This window comes from Oncorhynchus keta, chromosome 28, assembly GCF_023373465.1.
Source record: "Oncorhynchus keta strain PuntledgeMale-10-30-2019 chromosome 28, Oket_V2, whole genome shotgun sequence".
Taxonomy (NCBI): Eukaryota; Metazoa; Chordata; class Actinopteri; order Salmoniformes; family Salmonidae; genus Oncorhynchus; species Oncorhynchus keta.
Window position 1 is genome coordinate 40,774,393 of NC_068448.1, and position 14,677 is coordinate 40,789,069.

The following is a 14,677-nucleotide window of genomic DNA, read 5'->3' on the forward strand; positions in this document are numbered from 1 at the left end:
GCTACCTGCCGCCCTTATAATAATAATAATATGTACATTTTATATTGGGCTTTTCACAGTTGTGTAAAGTAGTTAAGTAGAACTTAAAAGTATTTGTACTTACGTAGCTTTTTTGGGGGTATCTGTACTTTACTAATTATATTTGTGACAACGTTTACTCCACTGTATTCCTAAAGAAAATAATGTACTAATTACTCCTTTTCCATGACAGCCAAAAGGACTCGTTACATTTTGAATGATTAGCAGGACGGGAAATGTGTGTAATTCACGCACTGGTCATCCCTACTGCCTCTGATCTGGTGGACTGACTAAATAAAAATGCATCGTGTCCTCTGGTTTGCTTAATATAAGACATTTTAAATTATGTATACTTTTACTTTTGATACTTAAGCATATTTAAAACCAAAAACTTTTACCCAATTAGTATTTTACTGGGTTACCTTTTTGTTTTTAAAGGAATCTTTTCTTTTACTCAAGTATGAAATTTGGGTACTTTTCCCCACCACTGGCTTTTCATTACAAGTACATTCTCTCCAAGTTGCTTGTGTTGTTCTGATAGGCCGTTCGGAAAAGTAGTGTATTGAGCGGAGGGAGCACTGATGGTGTATCTGATAGATGTGCCCTGGAGCAGTCACAGGAGGCTGCTGAGGGGAGGACGGCTCATAATAATGGCCGGAACGGAATGAATGGAATGGCATCACTCCTCTCCCAGCCATTACTCCTCCCCAATTAAGGTGCCACCAACCTCCTGTGTTTGAGCTCTTCATCGGGCACCTCGTCGTACGAGACGTTCACAGCTCCTCCTTTGTAGGTAGGCTGGATCGTTCACTACCAGAAGTGAAGCACCCTCCTATTACCTGTGCGGCCCTTGGGGCAAAATCCGTTTGACACCCCTGTTCTAAATTAAATTGACTTTACATTCTCAAATAGTTGCCATATCAGAGCAGAGGCTGTTCGGTTTGCTCTTTCATTTGTCCAGGTCATTTAAAAATAACCCTGCAAAAATGTAACAACTCACAGAAAAGATCTTCGCTGACATTCCACAGACCTGCCCTATCCCATGACGTCACACGGAGCCCTTCCTTCCTGCTCTCTGCTTGCTAGCTTAGCTTCAGCTGTTGTTGGCAGTCCAAGTTCTTATTTTTATCCTCAGCTATCCCTTACCGAAGTCAGGTCGTATTCAGGAACATTTACAACAGCCATAATAGAAACAGCTGCGACATATAGTCCAGGTAATTTATGTCAGAAAGGCTTACGAACGTCTGTGACATGGCCAGACAAGAACAAGTCCTCCAGCTTGAGCCACCACACGAACTGAAATTTAGAGGTAAGACTAGGGCAGGGCCTGATAGTTTGGTCTGCAAATATTTGACCATCGTTCCTAGATAATGTATTAACAATAGTGTTAACTTCATTGTGAAAAGATGGGTCTGCACACGGTGTATCATATTTCCTATTTGTTTTTTTAGAGTGGTGACAAGTGAAGCCACATACCGACGTCTTCTACCTACCGATGCTAACAGGCTAACGCCTAGCTGTCATTTTCTAGTTTAGCCTGTAACGAGAAAGCAGGCCCGGGTCATTTCCTCAATCAATATCAGTTGCATGCTATTCAGTTACTATCATAATCACGATCTCCCTGGTTTGTGAGTCGGCTGTTGCCAGCATACATAAATACTTATTTCAATAGCTACTAATGAAAAAATATCTAACGTTGGTAGCAAACTAGAGACTTTCTATACGGTCAGGACTACATTAGGGAAATTTCCATAAAAATAAAAAAAACTACCCGAATGGATACAGAGAATAGTGTTTTTTAATCCGTTCCTGGGGCTAACCCTAAACGTGGGCATTTTTGTTTCAGCCCAGCACACAACAACAATCCCTCTGCCTCGATAAATTGAATCGGGATTCCCTAAGAACACGTCACTTCGATACAGCTAGGACCGGAAGTGACTCTTCGTAGCAGGATTGAGCGCATTTTCGCTGAGACTAACCCGTTTCCTAACTTTAGTAATCCTAACTTGTTCCATTAATTAGCCTAACCTGCTGCGTACATTCCCCTAACCGGTTACGAAAAAGTCACTTCCAGTCGTAGGCTCTTTCAAAGTGTCGTGTTTTTTGGGGAATCTCGAGTTGAATCAGGTATGTTATGGATGGGCTGAAACACAAATGTGCACCACGCCCCAGGAATTGATTGAGAAATACTGCTGTAGAAAAAGGTGACTGTTGACAATTGTTAGGCACGGATCAGTGAGTCCAAGCAGAATGGTAAGATCCAGAGGTGGACCGTTTTACCTCTTCTAATGGAATTATTGAACAGGGACTATATTGATGATTGGTTTTGAGAATTATATCAATAGTCATAACAAAATAGATTATAACTAATGATATAAGTATAAAGATAACAAAAAATATGTGGGGTCATCTCAATAAAATGGTCCTCCCCAACTTTTTTGGGGGAAAAAAATAAGATCGCTATAATAAGATGAGTCAGCTAGCTAGCATTGATATCTATTGTCTGTTCTCTCTCTCCGTCTTTTCAAGGTCCATTTACAGATGTTGTCACGGCCACCCTGAAGCTAGGCAACCCAACGGATAGAAATGTCTGTTTCAAAGTCAAGACGACCGCACCCCGTCGATACTGTGTCCGTCCAAACAGTGGCATCATCGACGCAGGCACCTCAATCAATGTGTCTGGTTGGTGTCTTTTTGGTTGATTGCACATGTATTGTAACTGACAAATCTCAAATAGAGGAACTAAAAGTATGTTGAGCTGGTCAAAGTAAGGTAACACGTTGTGCTGTTGCTAAGAGGTTGCTCAGTGGCATTTATCTGTCTGCTTTTTTTCACAGTTATGCTGCAGCCTTTCGACTATGATCCCAATGAAAAGAGCAAACACAAATTCATGGTGCAATCCGTGCTTGCTCCGTATGACATGACTGACATGGAAGGGGTGGTAAGTGTCCAAATGGAATGTGATTAATCTGAATGTCACTAATTATGATCTGATGATCACAGTAAGTCCATTCAAGCTGCAGTTCTAGTTCAGAGGGACTGGTACTTACTGTCTCAATCCTCTACTTATTTAGGTGTTGCAAGTGGGACAAATGTGCTGTCAAGATATGCTTGTCTTATGAGTGTCATAAGAGTCCCACGCTGGGTGTGGTCATCTTGGTGTTGCCTTGTGATTCAGTTTTCTGTCAGCCCTCTCCTCTTCTTCTTTTTCTCTCTCTCATTCTTTCTCTCATTCTATCCTTCCCACCGACAGTGGAAAGAGGCAAAGCCAGAGGAGCTGATGGACTCCAAGTTGAGATGTGCATTTGAGCTGCCACTAGAGAATGACAAAATTGTAAGTCACTATCTTGTCATATCACTACATCCAACTGCATGTATTTTTCTTAATATTCCTTCCCTCATATATTTCATTTTAGTGTAAGATGCGTTCAGAGCACCTTCATTCCATTCACAAACAGTTCCTGAATGATTGTCATCTCCATTGCATCTCTGAAGCAGCCATTGCCCTTTTTTTTGTATGTTGTCTTCCTCATCCCCATTGTTATTCATCTGCATAGTTCTGTCTCCTCCACTCCCCACAGCATGCCAGTGAAAGCAACACAAATGTGTCCTCCGCCCCCGTAAAGCCAGAGCTCTCCTCACTCCCTAAGTCGGCCAGCTCCTCCCTGGATGACGGGGAGGTGAAGAAGATCACGGAGGAGTGCAAGAGGCTGCAGATGGAGGTCCAGAGGTTACGGGAAGAGAACAAACAGATCAGGGTGAGTCTCTAATGGCTCTAGGACCCACAACAGTCAGATCTGTTCCACACAATACATTTATCTGCACCATCTGTAACAATGCAGACTTACTTAACAGGCCTCACCATTTAGTTTCTTATTTGTGATGGGTAATTGACTGATTTGAGATCAGTAACTGCTGTTTCACTGTTATTGCCAAAAAAAAAAAAAAACAAAAAAAAAACAGCTGTTCTATATTCAACTTTACCAAGGAGGACGATGGTCTGCGGAAGAGGAAAGTCACCTCCATGGTGTCCTCCCCCCACTCCTCTTCCTCCCAGGCCATGACGAAGGAGGAGGGCCTAAGTACCCGTGTTCTGGCGCTCTGCGTGCTGTTCTTCGTCATCGGAGTCATCATCGGGAAATTGGTCCTGTAGACAGCCAGTGGCAGCGTGCTCGGAGGACCGAACAAAACAACAACGGGATGTATACTTTTTGTTGTTGCGTAATGCAACATCACAAGTTTATTTGAGTAGTGACATTTTTTAACATAAAGCGAAGGTAATCAAGAGTCGTCTTGCCTTTTTAAAATCACTCTATTCTCCGTCCTTCCACTCCTACTCGCACAGATACAGTACAAATTATTGTGTGGGGGAAGTGGCAACGTTGTGATCTATAAGTAGCAATGTGTTCCGGTAAGGCCAAGGCTTTTCCTACTGCAGGATTAACGTGACAGTTCTGATGTTGTGTGAATGTTTTACTCGTTGCTTTTTTTAAGGGAAAGACACTGTATCTTGTGAGTCGAGAGGCTCCCTGTGAGTTTTAGCAAGAATGGGTAATTATGTAAATCCAGTCATCCAAAATTATTCCTTTTATAAAACAGAAAATGGATTTAGGAGGTAACTAAAAATGAAATGTTAACCATTGTTTTGTCCCAAAGAGACCCCTTTCCAATACAGTAGGTTGCTTTTTATTTCCAACAGTCAAACTTGTAATTGGTTTTCAATATATCACAGAAATGTACTGTCTCACCGTGCTGCAGTGAATTAGTTGTATGCACACTTGTTTAGTGATTGAGGTGAAAGTACAGAATGACCGACTTGTCCTTTTGGTCAAAGGCCTGGGATGTGAGTGATATCCTCAGGGTCAGTATGAAATGGCTGTCATCTTCAGAGAGAACAACAGTGATGCAGCTTTTCCAGATGACGGCAAATGGCTTAACCTTAGGTGAAGCCTGGAAGTGATCCAAGTCCTGTATCTGATTGCAGCTGAGTAAGAGAAATATGCAACATCCATTTTTGACATAAAGTACACTAAAATATAACGATGGGTTTGGACTCATGACGCTGTATATAGTTTGATAGTACTATATGTTCTTGTGCTTTGCTTCAGTTTTCTTTTTTGAGTATCATGTAAAGGCATAATTGTTTTGTAATTATATTTGTACACACTGTATTCAAATCAAGTTCTCATATAGTGTCTACAAATAGCATGGAAATTACCTCAATAGTTTTCTTCCTGTGTCTTAAACACAGCAAATATGACTGTCTTCTCAAAATGGACCATCTCGGAACTAGCTATCGGTTGGGGTGTTTTCTCTCTTGGCTTGGTTTCTACTGTCTTGGCTGTCTAAAGAATCAACCGTCCTGTTTATTTAAAATCACTTTTTTGTAGCTTGGGGGGCGGACGGCTGGATGGAGAATTGAGCTGTGAACACTATATTAAAAACTGCTTTGGCGCTTCAGACCATCACATATAACTACAATAATTGGGTACAGTTTTGTATGTACATTAAATAAACAAAATATAATGGATTGTGTAGCATCATAGTAATGAATTAAATGCATAAACCCAAAAACATGTTTTTTGGTGGAAAGTTCATTTGCTTCAGTCTTATTCATGGTGCAAGGACAACCAAGCAGAGGTGTAAAGTGCAGCCTTTGGGAGTTTGGAATGGCCCCAGTCAGTATTTTGCATTATTGTTGGGACAGATTTTAGGTTCGAGTGTGTGGCATGCCTGCGTCCACACAGTCTTTCATGCATGCCCTATTTAGTTGATTGTATGTAATCCTTTAGTAATAGCTTATTCACTTGCTAACACAGCTATATTCTACAGGACCAAGGTTTCACAAAGCCCCTGCATTACTGAAAGTTGGACCCTCCCTCTATAACTTGTTGATAATCCTTCCACCTTCAAACAGATTTAATCTCGTTCAACTATAAATGCTTGCTTGAACAACTAAATTATTATTCTTACGGAGATGGGGCTGTAAGATTCTGACATGCATGGATTTGTCACCATCTAGTGGTGGAAAGTGGCAGACTAGAGCAGTGGTTCCCAAACTTTCAGTCACTGTACCATCAACTGAAATATCACATTTACATAAGTATTCAGACCCTTTACTCAGTACTTTGTTGAAGCACCTTCAGCAGCAATTAAAGCCTTGAGTCTTCTTGGGGATGATGCTACAAGCTTGGCACACCTGTATTTGGGGAGTTTCTCCCATTCGTCTCTGCAATTACTCTCAAGCTCTGTCAGGTTGGATGGGGAGCCACTCTGCACAGCTTTTTTCAGGTCTCTTCAGAGATGTTTGGTCGGGTTCAAGTCTGGGCTCTGGCTGGAACACTCAAGGACATTCAGAGACTTGTCCAAAGCCACTCCTGCGTTGTCTTAGCTGTGTGCTTAGGGTCATTGTCCTGTTGGAAGGTGAACCTTCACACCAGTCGGAGGTCCTGAGCGCTCTGAATCAGGTTTTCATCAAGGATCTCTCTGTACTTTGCTCGATCCTGACTAGTCTCCCAGTTCCTGCCTCTGAAAAACATCCCCACAGCATGATGCTGCCACCACCATGCTTCACCGTAGGGATGGTGCCAGGTTTCCTCCAGACATGACGCTTGGCATTCAGGCCAAAGAGTTCGATCTTGTTTCTCATGGTCAGAATCCTTTAGGTGACTTTTGGCAAACTCCAAGCGGGCTGTCATGTGCCTTTTACTGAGGTGTTGCTTCCGTCTGGTCACTCTGCCATAAAGGCCTGATTGGTGGAGTGCTGCAGAGATGGTTGTCCTTCTGGAAGGTTCTCCCATCTCCAAAGAGGAACTCAGGAGCTCTGTCAGAGTGACCATCGGGATCTTGGCCACCTCCCTGACCAGCGCCCTTCTCCCCCAATTGCTCAGTTTGGCTGGGCGGCCAGGTCTAGGAAGAGTCTTGTTGGTTCCAAACTTCTTCCATTTAAGAATGATGGAGGCCACTGTGTTCTTGGATCGTCAATGCTGGAAACATTTGGTACCCTTCCCCAGATCTGTGCCTTGACACAATCCTGTCGACCTCATGGCTTGTTTTTTTTGCTTTGACATGCACTGTCAACTGTGGGACCTTATATAGTGTGCCTTTCCAAATTGTCCAATCAATTGCATTTTCCACAGGTGGACTCCCAAGTTATAGAAACATCAAGGATGGTCAATGGAAACAGGATGCAACTGAGCTCAATTTTGAGTTTCATAGCAAAGGGTCTGAATACTTATGTAAACAAGGTATGTTTATTTTTGATAATTTAGCAAAAATGTCTAAAAACCAGTTTTCGCTTTGCCATTATGGGGTATTGTGTGTAGATGGATTGAATACATGTATTCCTCATCAATTTTAGAATAAGGCTGTAACGTAACGTGGAAATAGTGAAGTTGTCTGAATACTATCTGAATGCATTGTATATCATATCAAACAAAGTATGGAGGTCTCTGTTCAAAACCCACACTACGAGACAGGATAAGCTATTCTGATATGGTTATCACAGACCATGAACCCAGCCCTCACCTAGTCACCAGGAATAGCAAGCTATGTCAACCATTCAGGACATAGATAAAAACAAAGTATACACAGAGTATACAAAACATTGCCTTTTTCCATGACATAGACTAACCCAGGTGAAAGCTATGATCCCTTATTGAGGTCACTTGTTTAATCCACTCAATATTAGGAAGGTATTCATAATGTTTGGTATACTCAGTGTAGTTCATGGGTCAACCACCCTGTAAATCTTGTTCAATATCATTGAGAACTTGTCCATCATGCTACATAGGACACCTACCTTCTGCGCGCAGTTGTGTCAATGGCAGTGTTCTCATGTTCAGGAGCATGGCACTGAACGGTGGTCATATGGGGCGGCAGGTTAGCCTAGTGGTTAGCGCGTTGGACTAGCAACTGAAAGGTTGCAAGTTCAAATCCCCAAGGCACAACTGTCATTTTGCCCATGAACAGGCAGTTACCCCACTGTTCCTAGGCCATCATTGAAAATAATATTTTTTTCTAAACAGACTTGCCTAGTTAAATAAAAGGTAAAAATAATTGTTGGGCAGAAACTATCTAACCAGCAGCACTCCTGCCTCTTTCCTCTACACTTCCTTTGACCTTGAACTAACGACTTAACTCGTCAATAGATGCAATTGAAACATATTACGTCCCCTCATCTACATAAAATTACTGCAGTTAATTATCTTGTAATTCCCTAAGCTACACTCCTGACGAGAAATACATTCATCAACCATTGTCATGGTGTAGGTCAACATCACAATGTTTAGGCAAATACCCAAAGACCCATGTTAATATTTTTCGTAAAACTGTAACTGTATTTGTGCAAAGAAGCTTTGTGGTGAATGCCTGTGTCTGGGTTAAACTGGGAATGACCGTTCTATCGCCTTGGATGGGAAACAAAGACAGAATTGAATAGAGTCGTGTTGCATGTGATAGATGCAGTATAATGTTCTCTTTGAAAAGCAGTGAAGTAACAGTGAGGAGTTAAAAGAGCTGTCTTAAGTAAATACAGTGGACATAACAAGACATGGCTAACGATGGAGGAATGAAATGTCACGGGTGTATCTGGTGTAGGTTTGTCCTTGTGGTTGTGTGTAAGGACGGGCCTGTGGCTGTCTGCACCAAAAACCTTTATTTCGCAGAGCTCCTCTTCTGAAAGTAGAGACCCATTTTTTGATGTACACAGTAAATGAAAACTAGGGCACTGAAGTGAAAGTGTAATACTGTACAGTCTGCCTCTGTTGTGCAACACTAGGAAGGACCCCAAAACAATACAATTGTTTGTTATCTTTAGCAAAAGAAAAAAAAATAATGTAGAAACAAGCAATGTTTTGCATTTGGATATTTGTCATGACCTTTTACCTTTAAGCTATATAAAAAAAAAAAAGGTAAATAAACTCACCCTTCATGTTGTTCGCTAATGAAACAAAACCTGAACAAAACCTAAACGAAAAGAATTTAAGTTACAGCAATAGGCACCACTACAAAATGTGTCAAGGTTCTTTGATACTAATAAAATACTTTTTTAAATCCATAGACATTTCATATATTTATATATTTTTTGGTATATGGATCCAAAAATAGACATTTAAATCATATAGGGGAGGGAAATTAAAAATCCAAAGCTACGAATGGTTGTTCCCCTTCCCTGGAGAGAGAGAGAGGGGGGCAACTGGCCAATCCATACAGCGCAGTATAACACCCACTTTAGCTCGTTATACACGTACAGTCGTGATCAAGGCACAGGGATCTTCTTAGTCATTTTTCAATAAAGTTGTACAAAATAATACATTTTACAGTCTGTACAAGAATAATAGTTCAGCAGTAAATTAAAGAGATACAAAGCCTGGGAAGGAAGAGGGAGGGGTAGGGTAGGAGGGAGGGGTATGAGAGAGGGATAGGGTAGGAGGGAGGGGTAGGGTAGAAGAGAGGGGTAGGAGAGAGTGGGGATAAGGGAAATGGAGGAACCAAGTGGGGGGTTGACGGGAGAGTCACCATATGAGTAAAGATTAGTGTCCCATTTATCGTTATCTTCCTCTTTTTTTTAATTTCAGGATATTTTTTCTTTAAAAACATAACAAAGAGCATTGCCAGTAAAGTAACAGTGCATGGTATGTGGTGAAGTTAAGAGAGAGGATAGGGAGGAGTGAAAGAGGCGAGAGAGAGAGAGAGTGTGTGTGTGTGAGAGAGCGCACAGGGCACAATGGCACAACAATCTACACAGACAAAACAAACCGTGGAGACAGAAACGGGGCTGATCAGACTTCTCTTAACTTATATGGTACTGTACTGTATATGAGCTTTGCACTCCGTTGAGTTCTGTGAACGTTGGCCTTTCTCCTTCCTCTGCTGTACCGACATGGCAAAGTCATGTGACAATCCTGTGGGTGTCATGGTGTCCAAGCTCCACCAAATTCACATAAATATTCCCTTCCCCCAAACCCCGCTCACCATGATGCTTCTCTGGTTCATTGTCCGTCATTGAAATTGCTCCTGGTAGGTATCTTGGCTGTGATTCATTGAAAACACTGAGCCAGTCAATCTGTGGCTGCAGCCAGTAAGCAGCTAAGACTCAGGACTTGCTCAGTTCAGGACCAGTGACCATGCAGTCGAGTAAAAGCGTGGGGGGTTATTTTTCTGTATGCAAGCAGTTATGGGTAAACTGAGATTAAGTGTGCCTAAGAGTGTGTCTGTGTCAAAATATGAACGGAGGTTGTGAAAGAAAGACAGTCCGGTGCCATGTCGGTGTGCGTACTCGCGCCCGTGTGTGTGTGTGTGTGTGTGTGGTGAAATGGGTTCAAGTTTTGAGCACAGTGCTAAAATGCTGTGGAGTTCAGCTGATCTGGCTTGGATGTATTCTGTGTTTTGCAGTATTTCAATAGCAATTTCCATGTTGCGCTGTAGCTCTCATGTCTAGTTTGACTTCAGGAGTCCCCAAGAGCACACAGAGTCAGGGCGACAGGGGTGGGTTCCAGGGAAGGGGGAGTGGGGGGTCAGGGAGGGACCGGAGGTCGGGGTTCCGAGTCTGTGTTGCAGTCCCCCCTCCCATCACAAGAGCTCGTACTGCCGAAGGTGCATCCGCTGAATGATGTCCCGACAGTCGTTGAAGACCCGGCGGATGTTTTCCGTGTCGACGGCGCAGGTAAAATGGGGGTAACAATAGTGCCTGCCATCTCCGCTGGCTGTGCTGATCCTCTGAAGAGGAAAAAAATAATCACAGTGAAGCACAATGAGACAAAATGTGCACTACCACCATTCAGGACATCATCCACTTGACTCAATAACAAATCTAACACTTAGTGCACGTTAGCCTTCCGGCTAACTTATTCAATATGAGTAAGAGAGTCATCTCATTTGTCACGATTAGATACTATTTTGTAAGCAATACCATAAGATTCCACGTAACATTAGCAGGGGAGACGTCGGAATGTCTGCACTTACCAGGAACTCGTCTCGTATGAAGTACTTTGCCCTCGTGACACGCGGATCCTCCCCTGCTTCCGGTGTTGCTATAGAAGCGTGAGAGACTGAATGATGAGTGTTATGATTGGATTCTGGTACACCATCACACATTGTCAGTGCCACAGTTTGCTATGGCGATTACTTATCAGCCACAGGAAAGAACATTCAGGAGCCACCTACTGTGGCTAAAATCAGAAGCAGTCTGTGTGTGTGTGTGTGTGTGTGTGTGTGTGTGTGTGTGTGTGTGTGTGTCTCACCATCATCCGGTGTGGTGTAGCGTGCAAACTCTGGGAAATACTCTTCGATTTTTGATTTCCCAGCCAACACCTTCTCCGCTAGCAGGTCCTGTTTGTTGAGGAATAGGATGACAGAGATGGTCCGCAGCCACCTAAAGAGACAAACACACAAGAGATGCTGGGTAAATACACTGGCAGAAAGCAGTCAGTGGTCCATTAGAGCGAGCAAATTAGATTAATGAGAGCATTTTAATAGAACAGAGGAATAGAATGAATCTTCATTGTTCATGGATAGTGGGTGTCATGGGTTGTGCACATTTCTCTGTGTGTGTGTCAGTGGAGGCTCCTCAGAGGAGGAAGGGGAGGACCATCCTACTCAGTAAATTTCATAAGTAAGAAGGGAAACGTAAAAAATAAACATTTTTAGATAAAACTATAAATATAATCAAAACACTGTTTTGCAATGAATGTCTACATTATCCTCAACAGCACCCTCTAGGGTAGCACTATCGTGTAGCCGGAGGACAGCTATTTTCTGTCCTCCTCTGGGTACATTAACTTCAATACAAAACCTAGGAGGTTCATGGTTCTCACCCCTTCCATAGACTGAAACAGTAATTATGACGACTTCAGGGGACGTACTTCAACCGATCAAAGCTCTATCAGCTGCAGTATGAACTGACATGCTGTCCAATCAAAGGATCAGAAAATGAATCTACTACTGAAAGCATAAGCTGCAGCTAGCTAAGACTGCAGTGCATAAAGTGCAGTGAGTCGTTGACTCAGAGACAATTGTACAGTTTTGAACAAATTAATTTGTCAAATTAAGGAGAAGCAGCAGAGAGAGCTAGCTAGCTATATTGCTTTGTATGTTTTTTTCTTCTTAGTTTACCTTTCTTTTAGTTAGAAAATGCATCTAATTTGGCCTACTCAGCAACCTGACTCAGAGAGGAATGCTACAGTGGGGAGAACAAGTATTTGATACACTGACGATTTTGCAGGTTTTCCTACTTACAAAGCATGTAGAGGTCTGTAATTTTTTATCATAGGTATACTTCAACTGTGAGAGACGGAATCTAAAACAAAAATCCAGAAAATCACATTGTATGATTTTTAAGTAATTAATTTGCATTTTATTGCATGACATAAGTATTTGATCACCTACCAACCAGTAAGAATTCTGGCTCTCACAGACCTGTTAGTTTTTCTTTAATAAGAAGCCCTCCCGTTCTCCACTCATTACCTGTATTAACTGCACCTGTTTGAACTCGTTACCTGTATAAAAGACACCTGTCCACACACTCAAACAAACAGACTCCAACCTCTCCACAATGGCCAAGACCAGAGAGCTGTGTAAGGACATCAGGGGTAAAATTGTAGACCTGCACAAGGCTGGGATGGGCTACAGGACAATAGGCAAGCAGCTTGGTGAGAAGGCAACAACTGTTGGCCCAATTATTAGAAAATGGAAGAAGTTCAAGATGACTGCCAATCACCCTCGGTCTGGGGCTCCATGCAAGATCTCACCTCGTGGGGCATCAATGATCATAAGGAAGGTGAGGGATCAGGCCCATCTTAAGTTTGCCAATGACCATCTGGATGATCCAGAGGAGGAATGGGAGAAGGTTATGTGGTTGGATGAGACAAAAAAAAAAAGAGCTTTTTGGTCTAAACTCCACTCGCCACTCCACTGGAGGAAGAAGAAGGATGAGTACAACCCCAAGAACACCATCCCAACCGTGAAGCATGGAGGTGGAAACATCAATCTTTGGGGATGCTTTTCTGCAAAAGGGACAGGACGACTGCACCGTATTGAGGGGAGGATGGATGGGGCCATGTATCGCGAGATCTTGGCCAACAACCTCCTTTCCTCAGTAAGAGCATTGAAGATGGGTCGTGGCTGGGTCTTCCAGCATGACAACGACCCGAAACACACTGCCAGGGCAACTAAGGAGTGGCTCCGTAAGAAGCATCTCAAGGTCCTGGAGTGGCCTAGCCAGTCTCCAGACCTGAACCAAATAGAAGATCGTTGGAGGGAGCTGAAAGTCTTTTGCCCAGCGACAGCCCCAAAAACCTGAAGGATCTGGAGAAGGTCTGTATGGAGGAGTGGGCCAAAATCCCTGCTGCAGTGTGTGCAAACCTGGTCAAGAACTACAGGAAACATATGATCTCTGTAATTGCAAACAAAGGTTTCTGTACCAAATATTAATGACAAATTACAGACCTCTACATGTTTTGTAAGTGGGAAAACCTGCAAAATCGGCAGTGTGTCAAATACTTGTTCTCCTCACTGTATTTATGTTAGCTAGCTAGCTAAGACTATCCAACACTGCAACTCCTTCAAGTCAAGGTAAGCTGTGGTTTTTACTAACCTTTGTACTAACCGTTGTGACTACTAAACTGCTTGCTGTACACTACTGTGTGATAGTATACTCAATCCAATCCATGTGTACAAACGCCTTAGTTCTAGTTTGTCGACTATAACATTAATACAGTGGAGAACCGTGACTATAGGACCTAGGCCTTCAGAGGAACCAAAAAATCTTCCAATACGTTGCATCAAACTCCAAAATAACATAACCTTTCAAACGTATTTCTGTTTCTTAAAAGAGGATGCTAACAAATTAGCAACACCTTAAAGTTGAAAACAGCTGCTGCAGCCACAATCGTCTCACTACTACAACACAAGCTAGCTAACGTTACTAGTGTAAAAGGCTCTGCATGGTCAATCCGATATCTGAAGTGGCATTTACAGCGATCATGCAGCCTCCACAGACGTCAGGGCTTTATGTTTGTACAGAACGTACCGCCCCCACCTACCGTCAACCAATCATGTCATGGCGGAGCACTCCACATTGTTACAAAATGTGTGCAATGGCGATGCGGTATGGAGCTTGATTTTGCCTCTACGTGCCTCCGGAGGCTCTGCAATTGCATCACACCCTCCATACGAAGCCTCCGACCACATTTTCAGATCAAGCATAAATTGGCTTTTATAGCATGGGAAACTACTGCTTGCGCCACTGATGACTTTCTCTTGTGCTCTTAGTAGTGACATCAAAGACGTAACTAAAACAAGATGGGAACGACAGGCTGTGGTCTAATTGGAACAAAATGAGTCAAAGTGGGCAAACCGAGCCAAGCAGGAGCTAGCGAGATCATATTGGCGTGTTCTAGTATGCATTTTCATATTTCCTGTTAAGGGAACGCCTATTCTGTGACGTGCACATGTGCAATAACTCAATTCACATTTGCACTCCTAAACACTTTAAAAAAAAATGTTTTTAAACTTTTGCAATCTGTTCATAACAGATTCTAGTTTGGGAACAGAAAACTGTATTGAGATTTTTTTTTTATTAAATCGATGACTTCTCCCACTGCCAGCCATTGGGCTTCCTCTCACTACCATATTTGGTGGAAACGCCAAACGGATGCCG

General features: G+C 42.6%; 2 protein-coding genes across 3 annotated transcripts in view; one reads left to right on the forward strand and one right to left on the reverse strand.

Moving 5' to 3' along the window:
- The first annotated feature begins 1,040 nt into the window (after positions 1–1,040).
- Positions 1,041–5,613, forward strand: LOC118361341 (vesicle-associated membrane protein-associated protein B-like). Its single transcript, XM_035741205.2, has 6 exons — positions 1,041–1,327; positions 2,548–2,700; positions 2,856–2,959; positions 3,272–3,352; positions 3,600–3,776; positions 4,007–5,613. Exons 1-6 carry the CDS (start codon positions 1,240–1,242, stop codon positions 4,169–4,171), a joined length of 768 nt encoding a protein of 255 aa, XP_035597098.1. The 5' UTR covers positions 1,041–1,239; the 3' UTR covers positions 4,172–5,613.
- A 3,042-nt stretch (positions 5,614–8,655) lies between these two features.
- Positions 8,656–14,677, reverse strand: part of LOC118361343 (guanine nucleotide-binding protein G(s) subunit alpha) — a 31,823-nt gene continuing 25,801 nt past the window's right edge. Inside the window, exons 10-12 of one of the 2 annotated variants that reach the window (XM_052483079.1) lie at positions 11,262–11,392; positions 10,984–11,069; positions 8,656–10,737 (exon numbers count right to left, since the gene is read on the reverse strand). In XM_052483079.1, the coding sequence (XP_052339039.1) occupies positions 10,591–10,737; positions 10,984–11,069; positions 11,262–11,392 (364 nt within the window). In that variant the 3' untranslated portion in view covers positions 8,656–10,590. The remainder of the gene's footprint in view (positions 10,738–10,983; positions 11,070–11,261; positions 11,393–14,677) is intronic. The other variant, XM_052483080.1, reaches the window with a different exon arrangement.